Here is a 16467-nt window from a genome sequence, read left to right as displayed (position 1 = left end):
TGTGTGTGTGTGTGTGTGTGTGTGTGTGTGTGTGTGTGTGTGTGTAGCCCGTGCGTCTGAAGGCAGGGCCCAGGCTTGGTGAGGGTCGTGTTGAGGTCCTGAAGGAAGGGAAATGGGGCACCATCGTGGACCACCTGTGGGACAGGACAGCGGCCAGCGTGGTATGCAGGGAGATGGGCTTCGGAACCGCCAAGGAGGCCCTGAACGGAGCCTTCATGGGCCAAGGTGAGGGAGCACTCTGACCAGCAGCACAGTGGTTCACCCGCTAATGTTGTGATACTGAAGCGTTTCTTCTGGTTGTGAATGTGATTTATGATCTGGCTCTAATCATGTTGACTTGGTTACTTACAATTCATGCTGATAGAGAATGTATGAGAGGTTCAACCTACACTGAACCGAGCAGCTGCACACACACACACACACGCACACGCACACGCACACAGAGCGCAAGCCCAAGCGCTTTACGCCAGCATTTATAATACAGCTCACCTCACACAACCTGGCGCCGATCCCTCTCATCCATCTCCCCTTGAAGGAGCGATGGCGGCAGCAGCAGCAGCCTCTAGAGTAACAGTCCCTAACCCTAACCTCTAGAGCAGCAGTCCCTAACCCTAACCTCTAGAGCAACAGTCCCTAACCCTAACCTCTAGATCAGCAGTCCCTAACCCTAACCTCTAGAGCAGCAGTCCCTAACCCTAACATCTAGAGCAGCAGTCCCTAACCCTAACCTCTAGAGCAGCAGTCCCTAACCCTAACCCTAACATCTAGAGCAGCAGTCCCTAACCCTAACCCTAACATCTAGAGCAGCAGTCCCTAACCCTAACCTCTAGAGCAGCAGTCCCTAACCCTAACCTCTAGAGCAGCAGTCCCTAACCCTAACCTCTAGAGCAGCAGTCCCTAACCCTAACCTCTAGAGCAGCAGTCCCTAACCCTAACCTCTAGAGCAGCAGTCCCTAACCCTAACCTCTAGAGCAGCAGTCCCTAACCCTAACCCTAACCTCTAGAGCAACAGTCCCTAACCCTAACCTCTAGAGCAACAGTCCCTAACCCTAACCTCTAGAGCAGCAGTCCCTAACCCTAACCATAACCCTAACCCTAACCTCTAGAGCAGCAGTCCCTAAGCCTAACCCTAACCTCTAGAGCAACAGTCCCTAACCCTAACCTCTAGAGCAGCAGTCCCTAACCCTAACCTCTAGAGCAGCAGTCCCTAACCCTAACCTCTAGAGCAGCAGTCCCTAACCCTAACCTCTAGAGCAGCAGTCCCTAAGCCTAACCTCTAGAGCAACAGTCCCTAACCCTAACCTCTAGAGCAGCAGTCCCTAACCCTAACCCTAACCTCTAGAGCAGCAGTCCCTAACCCTAACCCTAACCTCTAGAGCAGCAGTCCCTAACCCTAACCCTAACCTCTAGAGCAGCAGTCCCTAAGCCTAACCCTAACCTCTAGAGCAGCAGTCCCTAAGCCTAACCCTAACCTCTAGAGCAGCAGTCCCTAACCCTAACCTCTAGAGCAGCAGTCCCTAACCCTAACCTCTAGAGCAGCAGTCCCTAACCCTAACCTCTAGAGCAGCAGTCCCTAACCCTAACCTCTAGAGCAGCAGTCCCTAACCCTAACCTCTAGAGCAGCAGTCCCTAACCCTAACCTCTAGAGCAGCAGTCCCTAACCCTAACCTCTAGAGCAGCAGTCCCTAACCCTAACCTCTAGAGCAGCAGTCCCTAACCCTAACCTCTAGAGCAGCAGTCCCTAACCCTAACCCTAACCTCTAGAGCAGCAGTCCATAACCCTAACCTCTAGAGCAACAGTCCCTAAGCCTAACCTCTAGAGCAGCAGTCCCTAAGCCTAACCCTAACCCTAACATCTAGAGCAGCAGTCCCTAACCCTAACCTCTAGAGCAGCAGTCCCTAACCCTAACCTCTAGAGCAGCAGTCCCTAACCCTAACCTCTAGAGCAGCAGTCCCTAACCCTAACCTCTAGAGCAGCAGTCCCTAACCTCTAGAGCAGCAGTCCCTAAGCCTAACCCTAACCTCTAGAGCAGCAGTCCCTAAGCCTAACCCTAACCTCTAGAGCAGCAGTCCCTAACCCTAACCTCTAGAGCAACAGTCCCTAAGCCTAACCTCTAGAGCAGCAGTCCCTAAGCCTAACCCTAACCTCTAGAGCAGCAGTCCCTAAGCCTAACCTCTAGAGCAGCAGTCCCTAACCCTAACCCTAACCTCTAGAGCAACAGTCCCTAACCCTAACCTCTAGAGCAACAGTCCCTAACCCTAACCTCTAGAGAAGCAGTCCCTAAGCCTAACCTCTAGAGCAGCAGTCCCTAACCCTAACCTCTAGAGCAGCAGTCCCTAACCTCTAGAGCAGCAGTCCCTAACCCTAACCTCTAGAGCAGCAGTCCCTAACCCTAACCTCTAGAGCAGCAGTCCCTAAGCCTAACCCTAACCTCTAGAGCAGCAGTCCCTAACCCTAACCTCTAGAGCAGCAGTCCCTAAGCCTAACCCTAACCTCTAGAGCAACAGTCCCTAACCCTAACCTCTAGAGCAGCAGTCCCTAACCCTAACCTCTAGAGCAGCAGTCCCTAACCCTAACCTCTAGAGCAGCAGTCCCTAAGCCTAACCCTAACCTCTAGAGCAACAGTCCCTAACCCTAACCTCTAGAGCAACAGTCCCTAAGCCTAACCTCTAGAGCAGCAGTCCCTAACCCTAGCAGTCCCTAAGCCTAACCTCTAGAGCAACAGTCCCTAACCCTAACCTCTAGAGCAACAGTCCCTAAGCCTAACCCGAACCCTAACCCTTGGACGACGGCTGACAGTCGGAGCAGTGCCGTTCAGCCCCCCCGTGGGAGAGAGGACTGTGGCTTCTTGCCACCAGGGACTGGGGGTTAAGTCTGTAATCATCCTGATTGAGTGGAAAGGAGAGATGATGGTTTGGCTGGTTTGGTCAATTACACACAGGGGGGGAGCTGTATATTTTTCGGTGCTATTAATAAGCCAGATCACGACTTTTGCGATACCTTGCTTTTTTTTCGATGGGCAGAAACAGAACAGCCCATTGGAAGACATTGGAAACGTCCCCTTCCATTGAGACTCCAAAGAATGATCAAAGGCCTACGTTTTTATGACCTTAAGAACGCCTTTGCGATGACTGCCTTACAGTTGTCCATGTATGTGGGTCAGGTTTGCATGGATGTACTTTGAACAACTCTATTCTTAGAACCAAAACACCAGGATGCCTTTTCGCGTGTGCGGTTCTGGTGTGGCAAAATGCTAGGTTTACCTCTCCCTGCCACCTCCTATGGGGTAGCATAGGGCGGGAACGGCAGGTTTTTGCTCATAGTGCTTCTCATAACTGTACATATCCATATGGGCAGGCACATATATAGTTGTGCACAGTTTGTAACTGCTACCCAGGGTCATTGAACATCAAAGAGATTCAGTGGCTTCCTGTCTATAACATTCTGCCTTTTAGACTTTTTAACCGTGACATATAATTTTCAATGCACTGCTGGGTCCGCATAAACATCTATGGTCTATATGGTGTCGGAGAGATCCCAAATTAGACTTCTGATGACAGAATGATTCCCTGCTCAGAAAGGCAGAACAGAATCGGGCTGTGTATGTTTTATGTAGTTACAAGGACTTAAGGGCATTATTTCAACGCATTCTTTGTTGTCCTACATGCGTCACCATGATTCAGCGTACCCCTTCTGCCAAGTAACTTCTCCTGCGTCTCCCACCACGCTTATCTTATCTTGTTCCCATCTTCGAATCTTCATCGCCGGTGGGATCAAAGGACTGCGTCTCTGCACGGCCTCAGCGCTGGCGATTGTGCACGTGTGTGGTCTGGGGAGTCTCAGAGACAGAGCCGGTCGTCCTCTAAAACCTCCCAGTACGGTGAAAAGCAGAGTGTGATGGAGGATACGCACCGCTGCCTATCTGCCCAGGTAAGGACAAGAGGCACTCCGGCTCGGACCGCTGAAGACGAGCCCTCTAACGTTCACATCATGCAAATTAAAACACGGGCGCAGGTAGAGGTTACGTTACCATGGAAACCGTGCGCCGATCCACACAATGAGCCTCTCCACCTGGACGGGGGCGGGTGAGCTGCTGCCCACTTGGAGGAAATGTGACGCTTGCGTTAGGATTTACAAGAGATCCCGTTGAACATACCCAGGTTGTTCCGGCGCTTTGGGGCTTGGCACACGGACGGAATCTATTTGAGTGGTTCGCAGATTGGATTGGCTGGAGATGATCCGTGGAAAGAAAAACACTACAAGCGGAGCATTAAGTGCTACGGCTAATTTAAGAGCAGAGGGTTCCCCGGCCAACCACAGACCGCCTGTTGATGCTATTCTCCAAAAGTACAAAACCATATTCACGCGGCATCTAGCACTTCATGGCAATTTTCTCATTTGTCTGGTTGATCTGTCATGCAGGACGGTTCTGGGGATGATTTAAATGTAGCCCAGATTCAAGAGTCTGTACTTAAACCCTGCTTCCTACCCGTGCCTGCTCTACAGGGGAGAGTTTAATGGGAGAGTCTGGGCGGGTTTCTGTCACTGCTCAATCACAACTCGTTAGCGAGGTGAAGTGAGGAGCAGTCTAAACGTGGCCAAGGCTCCTCCACTCGGACCCAACTTTTAATTTCAATCACCGTAGCAACATTTCACAATCAGTGAGGGAAATTATAGGGGTAATGCCACTGCTTCCCTTTGCCCTGTAGCCCAACGCGCGGGTATTTCTGGCTCCCTGTGTAATTTTAACCCTGAGGGACGTGCAGTGTATGCTGTTTTAGTTAACATACTGTGTGTGTGCGTGTGTGTGTGTGCGTGCATATACGTACATGAAGAGTGTAACTCTTCAGATTCTGTTCAGGCCCGCGTGTGTTTCCCAGAAAGGGCCGTCCAACGGGTTAGTGACATTTTGAAGGATCCTTTATGTGGTTGTCGTGTTTGCCTCGATAGGGTAAACAGTGGGAGTTCAGAACCCAGCTCACGCTCTTCATCGTACCGACGGAGGCGGAAGTGGTCTTTGTTTGTTCAGTGATGCTAGCGTTGACCCACGCACTGTGACCAACATCCGACCAGGCCCTGCAATCCGACAAAACCAACTCAGAGGCTCCAGGCTAGCCCTCAATCTGCCGTCTATTCCCCGACCATCTAACCAACCCGCCCCCCTCACCTCTCCCTACCTTTTCCATTGGATTTGATGGTATCACATTTCCAAGTTGGAATTTATTTTCTTTTACACAATGGCCCGTTTTTATATAGCAATTTCCCGCACATTTAAAAGTAATGATGCTTTGTGATGACTTTGTTTTTCGGACAAGTAAATTATTCCACTTGCATCTTGTTTTTCGGGAAATGACAAAGATTTGGCTGTGCTCTGCTGTGAGGTAAACTCATATTGTTGTGATTCGCTCTCTCTGTCCCCTGTAATGGACTCCCCGCCAAGGTTGTTGTAATGCTCAGAGGCAACAGAATGGAGGTAAATGTGGTGTGACACAAACACGATGCCACCTCTGCTCGGCTGGCGGGGATACGTCCCTGTGACGGATAGGATAGCATTGTCATTGTTAAAGTAGACCTTGTTTGGTAAAGGTATGCTCTTTTTCACATGAAAGACATACCTGGGTTTTATCTATTTCTAGATGTGTGTCTATCTGTCTCTGTGCGTGTGTGTGTGTGTCCGTCTGTGTGTGTGTGTGAGCTTAGCTGTGTGTTTGTGTGTTCCCAATGCATCACTCGGTGAAGATATTGTGTTTCAGCCCCAAGGCAGTGTGAAGCCTTGGTGTCTCGTTCAAGCAGACCTGCGTAGATCAATGGTTGAGGATTGTTTTGTCCTCTCTCTTGGACCCTCCAGGTACCGGTCCCATTCACATGAACTCTGTCCAGTGTCTTGGGATGGAGAGATCCATCCTGGACTGCTTCTACCAGGAAGTCCCCCTGTGGACGTTCAAACACAACCGGGACTCTTCAGTGCGCTGCAACATTCCTAAGACGGGCGCGGAGCCAACGGTGGGTTCACATCTGACCGCTCTGAGAGCAACCCCCCCGTTTGAACACACGATGTGACGTCCTGTTTCACCCCTGGCCGTCCGTCTGATCCACACTGTATCCATCCTCTCTCAGGTGCGCTTGTCTGGGGGCCGACTTCCAGGGGAGGGCCGCCTGGAGGTGTTGATGGAGGTGGACGGCCGGAAGCGCTGGGGGTCCGTCTGCAGTGAGAGCTGGGGCATCAACGAGGCCATGGTGGTCTGCCGTCAGCTGGGGCTGGGCTTCGCCTCCAGTGCCCACCAGGTACCTCCTTGGTGTCATTCATACATCAGTCCAGACGTAGCGTCCCAACCTTCTTAGTGACGCAGACACACCGTACAAATGAGCTCCGTTAACCCCGTAGGAGACCTGGTACTGGACCGGGGACCCTACCGCGGCCGAGCTGGTGCTCAGTGGGACGCACTGCGTGGGCACCGAGCTGTCCCTCCAGCAGTGTCGCCGCAACACCCAGCTGCACTGTCCGCGAGGAGGCGGGACCAAGGCGGCGGGCGTCACGTGTTCAGAGAGTGAGTCCGTGGGGATTGGTCTGAGTCTGTGTACTGTGTACTGATGAGTCAAAGGTTATTGGCTGAGGGTTTAATTCATCTATTTATAGACTCAACATGATCAATTGAAGCCATATACAGTACATATATATATATATATATATGTACTGCATATGTATATGTATATATAGGTACTCTAGTGGCCGACGCTGCTCTCACCCCCCCCCCCCCTGCAGCCGCCCCGGACCTGGTGCTGGACGCCCAGCTGGTGCAGGAGACGGCCTACCTGGAGGACAGACCGCTGCACCTGCTGAGCTGCGCCAACGAGGAGAGCTGCCTGTCGTCGTCGGCGGCGCTGATGACCTGGCCCCACGGCCACCGCCGCCTGCTGCGCTTCTCCTCCCGCATCATGAACCTGGGCCGCTCCGACTTCAGGCCCAAGGCCACCCGGGAGAGCTGGACCTGGCACCAGTGTCACAGGTAGGCCCGCCCGGAGAGCCCCGCCTCCAGCCCCCCCACCCACCCTCACCCACCTCCACCCCCACCCCCACCTCCAGCCCCACCTCCAGCCCCACCTCCACCTCCACCCCCACCTCCACCCCCACCCCCACCTCCAGCCCCGCCTCCAGCCCCACCTCCAGCCTGGGGTCCCCTCTGGCAGCAGACTACCATGGTCACTCCCAGACTCCGCCCCCCTTGGTTTTGCTGTGTGTGTGTGTGTGTGTGTGTGTGTGTGTGTGTGTGTGTGTGTGTGTGTGTGTGTGTGTGTCTCCAGATGAATCACTGTGTGCTGAGTGTGGAAACGTGCGGCAGCCGGCCGCTACAGGCCGACTGTTGCACAGCAAGCGGTCGTTGGGTCTGCCTCATTTAATCTCCTACAACAACACATTAGAGGCACGCGTGTGTGTGTGTGTGTGTGCGTGTGTGTCTATTTCAAAGCACACCATTCACTTGCCGTGGGTAAACAGGGGCCTGAACAGCCGCCAGCCAGCAGGCCTTAAACAAGGTTGTGTGAGAGGTGTTACCGTGTGACACCCAAGCTCCGGCCCAGCAGTGAGGTCATGGGCGGCCGGCCACAGGGAGACAGTGTTTCATTAGGGCTCTAATGTTCACAGGTATTTACCGGCACACACACACACACACACATGCAGACTTTTCTGTAAGGAATTGTGTGTGTTCCCAGGCATTACCACAGCATCGAGGTGTTCACACACTACGACCTGCTGACCCTCAACGGGACCAGAGTGGCTGAGGGACACAAGGCCAGCTTCTGCCTGGAGGACACCTACTGCCCCGAGGGTAAGCCCCCCACCAGCCCCGGGACCCTCCTCGCTGATCCCCTTACTGGGCCGGACCCCTTAAAACAGATCACTTTTTAAATGTACCCCATTCAAAACCAACAGTACCAGCTAAGAATATTTACGCTTTTAACTGTTCGCAATAACCATTACCTTAGTGAAGTAAAGCTGTGTTGTTTCACAAGTGATAATATAAACTCTGCAGCGGGGGGTGTAGAGTTAGAGAGTGAGCCGTTACCATCATCAGGAGGTGTAGAGTGAGAGAGTGAGCCGTTACCATCATCAGGAGGTGTAGAGTGAGAGAGTGAGCCCATCCATCATCAGGAGGTGTAGAGTGAGAGAGTGAGCCCATCCATCATCAGGAGGTGTAGAGTGAGAGAGTGAGCCCTTACCATCATCAGGAGGTGTAGAGTGAGAGAGTGAGCTCTTAACATCATCAGGAGGTGTAGAGTGAGAGAGTGAGCTCTTACCATCATCAGGAGGTGTAGAGTGAGAGAGTGAGCCGTTACCATCATCAGGAGGTGCAGAGTGAGAGAGTGAGCTCTTAACATCATCAGGAGGTGTCGAGTGAGAGAGTGAGCCCATCCATCATCAGGAGGTGTAGAGTGAGAGAGTGAGCCCTTACCATCATCAGGAGGTGTAGAGTGAGAGAGTGAGCCCATCCATCATCAGGAGGTGTAGAGTGAGAGAGTGAGCCCATCCATCATCAGGAGGTGTAGAGTGAGAGAGTGAGCCCTTACCATCATCAGGAGGTGTAGAGTGAGAGAGTGAGCCCATCCATCATCAGGAGGTGTAGAGTGAGAGAGTGAGCCCATCCATCATCAGGAGGTGTAGAGTGAGAGAGTGAGCCCATCCATCATCAGGAGGTGTAGAGTGAGAGAGTGAGCCCATCCATCATCAGGAGGTGTAGAGTGAGAGAGTGAGCCCTTACCATCATCAGGAGGTGTAGAGTGAGAGAGTGAGCCCATCCATCATCAGGAGGTGTAGAGTGAGAGAGTGAGCCCATCCATCATCAGGAGGTTTAGAGTGAGAGAGTGAGCCCATCCATCATCAGGAGGTGTAGAGTGAGAGAGTGAGCCCATCCATCATCAGGAGGTGTAGAGTGAGAGAGTGAGCCCTTACCATCATCAGGAGGTGTAGAGTGAGAGAGTGAGCCCATCCATCATCAGGAGGTGTAGAGTGAGAGAGTGAGCCCATCCATCATCAGGAGGTGTAGAGTGAGAGAGTGAGCCCATCCATCATCAGGAGGTGTAGAGTGAGAGAGTGAGCCCTTACCATCATCAGGAGGTGTAGAGTGAGAGAGTGAGCTCTTAACATCATCAGGAGGTGTAGAGTGAGAGAGTGAGCCGTTACCATCATCAGGAGGTGCAGAGTGAGAGAGTGAGCTCTTAACATCATCAGGAGGTGTCGAGTGAGAGAGTGAGCCCATCCATCATCAGGAGGTGTAGAGTGAGAGAGTGAGCCCTTACCATCATCAGGAGGTGTAGAGTGAGAGAGTGAGCCCATCCATCCTCAGGAGGTGTAGAGTGAGAGAGTGAGCCCATCCATCATCAGGAGGTGTAGAGTGAGAGAGTGAGCCCTTACCATCATCAGGAGGTGTAGAGTGAGAGAGTGAGCCCATCCATCATCAGGAGGTGTAGAGTGAGAGAGTGAGCCCATCCATCATCAGGAGGTGTAGAGTGAGAGAGTGAGCCCATCCATCATCAGGAGGTGTAGAGTGAGAGAGTGAGCCCATCCATCATCAGGAGGTGTAGAGTGAGAGAGTGAGCCCTTACCATCATCAGGAGGTGTAGAGTGAGAGAGTGAGCCGTTACCATCATCAGGAGGTGTAGAGTGAGAGAGTGAGCCCTTACCATCATCAGGAGGTGTAGAGTGAGAGAGTGAGCCCATCCATCATCAGGAGGTGTAGAGTGAGAGAGTGAGCCCATCCATCATCAGGAGGTGTAGAGTGAGAGAGTGAGCCCATCCATCATCAGGAGGTGCAGAGTGAGAGAGTGAGCCCATCCATCATCAGGAGGTGTAGAGTGAGAGAGTGAGCCCATCCATCATCAGGAGGTGTAGAGTGAGAGAGTGAGCCGTTACCATCATCAGGAGGTGTAGAGTGAGAGAGTGAGCCGTTACCATCATCAGGAGGTGTAGAGTGAGAGAGTGAGCCGTTACCATCATCAGGAGGTGTAGAGTGAGAGAGTGAGCCGTTACCATCATCAGGAGGTGTAGAGTGAGAGAGTGAGCCCATCCATCATCAGGAGGTGTAGAGTGAGAGAGTGAGCCCATCCATCATCAGGAGGTGTAGAGTGAGAGAGTGAGCCCATCCATCATCAGGAGGTGTAGAGTGAGAGAGTGAGCCCATCCATCATCAGGAGGTGTAGAGTGAGAGAGTGAGCCCATCCATCATCAGGAGGTGTAGAGTGAGAGAGTGAGCCCTTACCATCATCACCGTTGCCCCGTCCACAGGCCAGCAGAAGCGCTTCTCCTGCTACAACATGGGCGACCAGGGGATCTCGGTGGGCTGCTGGGACACCTACCGCCACGACATCGACTGCCAGTGGGTGGACGTGACGGACGTGAAGCCAGGGGACTACATCTTCCAGGTCAGCGGAGGTGTCCCCTTTGGTTGAACCCCATGGAGCTCTAGAGGCTATGGAGCATGCAGAATCAATCCACGACAACCATGAAACGGTTCCCATTCAGGCCTCCCCCGGTCGCCCGCATCCTACTATCTGCCCCTGTCATTACCCCATTACCGCCCTCTCAGGTCAACACGTCGTCTCTTTATGGGATCGGTCTAGACCAGAAGCCATCAAAGGCCCCCATCACGCTCTATCGCCCCCCTTCAAACGGGGGACCCCAGGATGCGGCGGTGGTTCTTAATGTGGTAGTTAACAATTAAACCCCAGCTGTGGGAAGAGAGTAAAAGTGTAAGTGACTGATCGCTAGCAGACCTGGTTTACGCAGACTGTAACCGCAGAGAGGTCGACCCAGCGCCCTCCTCTGGCTCATATTGGAGAGGAGTGAGGGACGCATGCTCCTCCAATCCACCCAGCAACCCCTCAAAGCCAACACACCGCACGTCCACTAACGGATTAGCTTCATTAAGGGCCCTGGCCCCTCTGAACTGGGTACGTATGCAGATGGTAAAGTGGCAGCTTGCCACAACTAGGCAGCGTGCAGGGGCAGTAAGAAATAAATAGCTACCAGTGGAGAGAAGAATAAGTAGATGAATACAAGAGAAAGGACGAGTAGCATAGGGAGGGAGGAAGGGAGGAAGGGAGGGAGGGAGGAAGGGAGGAAGGGAGGGAGGAAGGAAAGGAGGGAGGAAGGGAGGGAGGACGGAAAGGAGGGAGGAAGGGAGGGAGGAAGGAAGGGAGGGAGGAAGGAAAGGAGGGAGGAAGGAAAGGAGGGAGTGAGATAGAGGAAGAGACAGAGAGAAAGAGGCAGATGAGAAAGACTGACAATAATTCTTAAATAAATATAAATAAAACATAAATAAATAAGGTTGAGCTGAGCTGCCAGACCTAGGGAGGTACTGACGTCCACACTGGCATCAGGTACGGGTCCTGACACTGAGCAGAATTTGGCGCCTCTGTTTAGAACCAAGAGGGAGATGGGACATGAGCTGTGCAAGGAGCGGTCAGGCCCTTAGCTTAGTGGGATCACAAACACAACTGAAGTCACAGAAACAGAAGGAAGATAAACACGTCGTGGGACAGACGCATATAGTGAACCAGGGAGGCACCAGCAGAAATTGAAAAACAAGCGCAACATTTTTCTCTGCTCCTTCCTTCCCGTTCTGTCCTTGCCTTGCCCTTCCCTTCTCCTGCTTACGTGAGGGATGTCTCGTTCCCCCCAGCCCCCCCCCCCCCCCCTGGGAGGAGGGCTGCTGAACCGCCCATGGCTGGAGAAACACACCAACTACTCAAATTAACCACACTCCCTTTTTCAACACTCTTACCTCGTCCCCCCCCACCTCCCCTGCCATTAGAAACAGCTAATTTGCCACCAGGGAATTTCTCCTGCCCTGCTCTGTTTTTTTATAGAAACGATCTCACGAAGTCACACATTCCACTGCCTCATGCATCCCACCAGCGGCCAATGCTGTAATTTACCTCCCCGACAAATAATAAAAAGCCAACCGACTTCTTCTAAAAGTGTTTCTTCTTTAGTTTTTCAAGGTTTATTTTTTAAAGTGAAGTTTGTGCTGCAGTGCCCCTCCGTTGCTGTTTGTAACCTGTACTTAAACAGGGTGTAGCAGTTTACAGAGTTGCTATTAGAGTAAATGGCTTCTCAGTATTATCACCAGGCCAGATTAACAGAATGCGTGTATCAGCAGTTGCGAAGCTGCTCTGTAAATAACAGGCTATTAGTGCAATGGAACCCATTTCAGACACGAAAACACACTTATGCATAACGGAGCTTTTTGTGCCAGCCATCACTTTCAGCCTAATCAGACCCTATTATCTCCTGCCTGTGTGTGAGTGTTTTTGTGTGTGTGTGTGTGTGTGTGTGTGTGTGTGTGTGTGTGTGTGTGTGTGTGTGTGTGTGTGTGTGTGTGTGTGTGTGTGTGTGTGTGTGTGTGTGTGTGTGTGTGTGGCGTGCATGCATGCATGCATGAATGCATGCGTGGGAAACTTACCTCTCTGTTGACAGAATTGCATGGTATGGTACTGCTATGATTTATGCTGTAGTTTTGGTTCATAAACCCCAGCTAACCATTGATGTAACTGAAGTTGTCATGTTCTAAGGCGTCTTTACACATGGCACATTATAAAATACTTTATAAGGTGCGCTCGCCTGTAAAAGGTTACAACCAAGGGTTTATCACTGAATGTTTCTTACGGATAAGGGCACATATCAAACACCAGTATGTTCATATGTCCAGCTGCAGACCACTCCTACCAGCTTTATTCCTTTCATGTACATGTGAAGAAAATGTAGCTTATTTATCTTTCCAAAAAGGAATTTTGCATGGAAAAGTCATCCATCTTTTTATGGACATGGAAGGGGGTGGCTTGTAAAAACAACAGCAGCCAAGAAGTCCTTTTTAAATAACACACACTCTAAAACAAACAATTTGAATCCAACTGATCTTTCAGTTCAAGTGTGGCTCTGGGTTCGGACGCAGGAGAAGGCAAGCTGTTAAACCATCATTTCTAAATCCTTAGAATATTCATAAACACATATGTGCCCTTTGGTGGACCATTTCATACTGTAATTTACAATACTTAGAATTCATACATTCTTAGCATGGGGGTGGTGCTGGATGAAATGGACCCTCAACCCTGGCCGTTTGAACGGCCGCGGAGCTTGACAGGACATTGATGGAGAAGCAGAAATGATGTGATGAACTCCCTGTTTTCCAATGCGTGTGTGTGTGGTGGTGTGTGGAAATACACACACACCTACAGACAGACACACACACACACACACCTACAGACAGACCCACGCACACACACACACACACCTACAGACAGACCCACACACACACACACACACCTACAGACAGACCCACGCACACACACACACACCTACAGACAGACCCACACACACACACACACACCTACAGACAGACCCACGCACACACACCTACAGACAGACCCCCACACACACACACACACACGGTGGGGGTTGCTGAGCTCACCATGCCGTGTTCTGTCCAGGTGGAGGTGAACCCGGCTCTGGACATGGCTGAGTCCGACTTCATGAACAATGCCATGAGGTGCCGGTGCAAGTACGACGGCCAGAGGGCGTACATGTACGGCTGCCACGCAGGTGAGGAGGTGTAACACACACAGACACACACACAGACAAGTACACGCACGCTCACACATACACACAGACACGCACGCTCACACACACACAGACACACGCACGCACGCACGCTCACACGCACGCACGCTCACACACGCACGCACGCTCACACACACAGACACGCACGAACGCACCCTCACACACACAGACACGCACACACGCACGCTCACACACACGCACGCACGCTCACACACACACACACACACACACACACACACACACACACACACACACACACACACACACACTGTATATGAAGACACACAAACACACACACACACACACACACACACACTGTATGCATGCAAACACACATCACACACTGTATATGTAGACACACACAAACACACACACTGTATATACACATCACACATGACACACTGTATATGTATACACACAAACACACACACTGTATGTACACATACACATCACACATGACACACTGTACATGTATACACACAAACACACACACTGTATGTACACATACACACCCATGGGGTTCTCTCCTCCCTTGCACATGACTCTGTTTCTGTGTGGTCCTGTCATCCCCAGGCGATGCATACAGCGCTGAGAATGAGGACCTGTTTGAGCACCAGAGGCAGATCACCAACAACTTTGTGTAGGTGAGCTGGAGAGGAGGGGGGGGGGGGGGGGGCAGAGAGAGAGACTGCTCAGGCCCTGCCGAGGTCACAGGACCTCTACAAGAAAGAAACCTGTTCAAACCAAATGGCCCCAGTCCAGCTCCCTGAATGGTGTGGATGACACCGGCCCCATCAGAGGTGAGACCATCACAGAGACGCCGTTCACGGCTAGAGCCCAACGGGGGCTCTGACCTAGTCTGGGCTCCGGTTCAAGTCACAAGTAACGCACCCAAACTACAACGCCTTCTGTGATGTGGCACCCGGAACACTCTTTATTTAACTACTCAAGATTAACTATGAATCATTCCTAACTGTAGCAGCCTTACCTTGGAGACTATTAGTGAAACACAATGATGGGAATATTTTTCAAATATGAAAAAAAAGAAAACCTGAAAAATAAGTAATGTATGTACTGTAGCGAAATATCGTTAGTTACTCCAATTTACAGGGTACCGATGGTATTTGAGATCAATAGATGCTGGAACTCATGACATTATTTGAATTGTACTTCTCAATTATACTGTATGGTGTTTTTATTAACCTCACTCCATTGTAGTTAAACATTTTTGTATTATTTTAATAACTTTTTATTGGTATTTTATTTTTGGATTAGGTATCATTTGATTAATTTAGTATCATTTCATCTTTGGGGTTTTGAATAATGACATCAACTTTGTCTCATCAAAATGCAGAAACTCAAAATGCAACTTCTTTGTGTCCCAAAAAAATTTGTATCGAAAACAGCATGTTTCGCAAAAGCCTGTCTTTACAAAATTAAGGCATCAAATTGACGTTAGTGGACTCAAAAAGTTAAGATGTGAGTTTTACTTGAGCAAGTGAAATTCAGAACTTGTTGCTTATAGCTTTAATTTGCAATGTATTATTTATATAGTAATGTAATTTATTCACAGGTTTCTATATGCAGACACGCATGCTTAGCAATGATTTAGCATTGTTCAGACTTTTATTTTTTAGTTACAAATACTTTTTGTTCAATCGTATATATAATGTAAATTCAGAACCATTTTATGGGAGGATTTTAAAGGAGAGTCCCCAGGATTCCAGAAAATCTGCGTTAAAAAGGTTCCTTTTTGGAACTCTCAAAACCGCTTTTTTTTGCTTAAAGCTCCCAACTTTTCCTTGTCGTCCTTTTGATTTATCTGAAGGGAGCTGGAAAAAGCCCCAGTACAATGTGGTGGAGGCTGCCGGGCTTTAGAGCATATAAAAAGCCTTTTAATTGGCTAGGTTAGGGTTACGGTTACGTTGCACGCTATAGAGAGAGTGCGAGGGGGGACAGTAACGTATGTGAGCAGAGGCAAAGAAGAGCCCACAGTTTGACTTTGTTGTACAATTGAGGACAATCCAAGAGTGAGGAAGAAAGTAGGGCTTGACTGGAAGAGGTTGGGAGTGAATCACAGGCAGTAAGGGAGTAGGATCCAAAGAAGAGGAAGGGAAGGACACCAAACAAAGGAACTTGGATAAAGAACGCTTTTTAACCATTTGTACACAAGGCAACCGACCGCATGCCGCATTTACAGTTCCACAAGCGAACAACATGTTTGTCTGGGCAGAAAGGTCTGTGTGCCTTCAGCCATGGCCCGATGACATTGCTTTGTGCCCATTATTTGTTACATCACAATTATATTTTTTTCAGCCTTTGACCGAAGCATTTATGACTACCAACTATGCTTGACCTCAACTGGTCCAGATAATATTTTCGTTTTTAGATTTTCTACTTGTTTTAGGTGTGTGTCTTGTCCTCGGTAGTTAAATGGGAACGGGACAATTTTCACAGACATTGTTGTGGTTTCAAATTACTACAAGAACGGAGGTTGGACTTGGTTCCTTCAAGGGATTTCCCTGGTCTGTTGCTGGGATTTCCTCATTCTCAAACCATTAAGAATCCCTGGGTTACACTAGTTACACACAGCTGCAAACTCATCCTAGTTCCGGGCTACAGGTTCAGAATAGTATTTCCCTTAACGCATCTGTTACTATGTGCTTGTTTACAGTTGCTTTCATCCGTTGAGTGCCGTTGTCATTGTTCTGTGTTATTTAATTTTTTGTATTCCATCCATAGTCACTTATATACTAATATAATGGATCATCACTCTAACAATATCTCAATAATGCATTGGTATCTGTGCTTCAGGGAAGCATATGTCTTTGGCTAATATGTCGTCTTATGTTTG

The 16467-nt window shown here is 50.1% G+C and overlaps 1 protein-coding gene across 1 annotated transcript in view; it reads left to right on the top strand.

Moving 5' to 3' along the window:
- loxl4 (lysyl oxidase-like 4) overlaps positions 1-15037 on the top strand; it is a 23559-nt gene extending 8522 nt beyond the window's left edge. The window contains exons 7-15 of the mRNA XM_060073153.1: positions 48-225; positions 5850-6004; positions 6119-6286; positions 6387-6549; positions 6765-7008; positions 7712-7827; positions 10281-10417; positions 13484-13595; positions 14187-15037. Coding sequence (XP_059929136.1) covers positions 48-225; positions 5850-6004; positions 6119-6286; positions 6387-6549; positions 6765-7008; positions 7712-7827; positions 10281-10417; positions 13484-13595; positions 14187-14257 — 1344 coding nt within the window. The 3' untranslated portion in view covers positions 14258-15037. The remainder of the gene's footprint in view (positions 1-47; positions 226-5849; positions 6005-6118; positions 6287-6386; positions 6550-6764; positions 7009-7711; positions 7828-10280; positions 10418-13483; positions 13596-14186) is intronic.
- Positions 15038-16467: the final 1430 nt, after the last annotated feature.

Source organism: Gadus macrocephalus, chromosome 15 (genome assembly GCF_031168955.1).
Source record: "Gadus macrocephalus chromosome 15, ASM3116895v1".
Classification (NCBI taxonomy): Eukaryota; Metazoa; Chordata; class Actinopteri; order Gadiformes; family Gadidae; genus Gadus; species Gadus macrocephalus.
The sequence above is the reverse complement of the archived record's forward strand: the minus strand, read 5'-3'. Positions and strand labels throughout refer to the sequence as shown.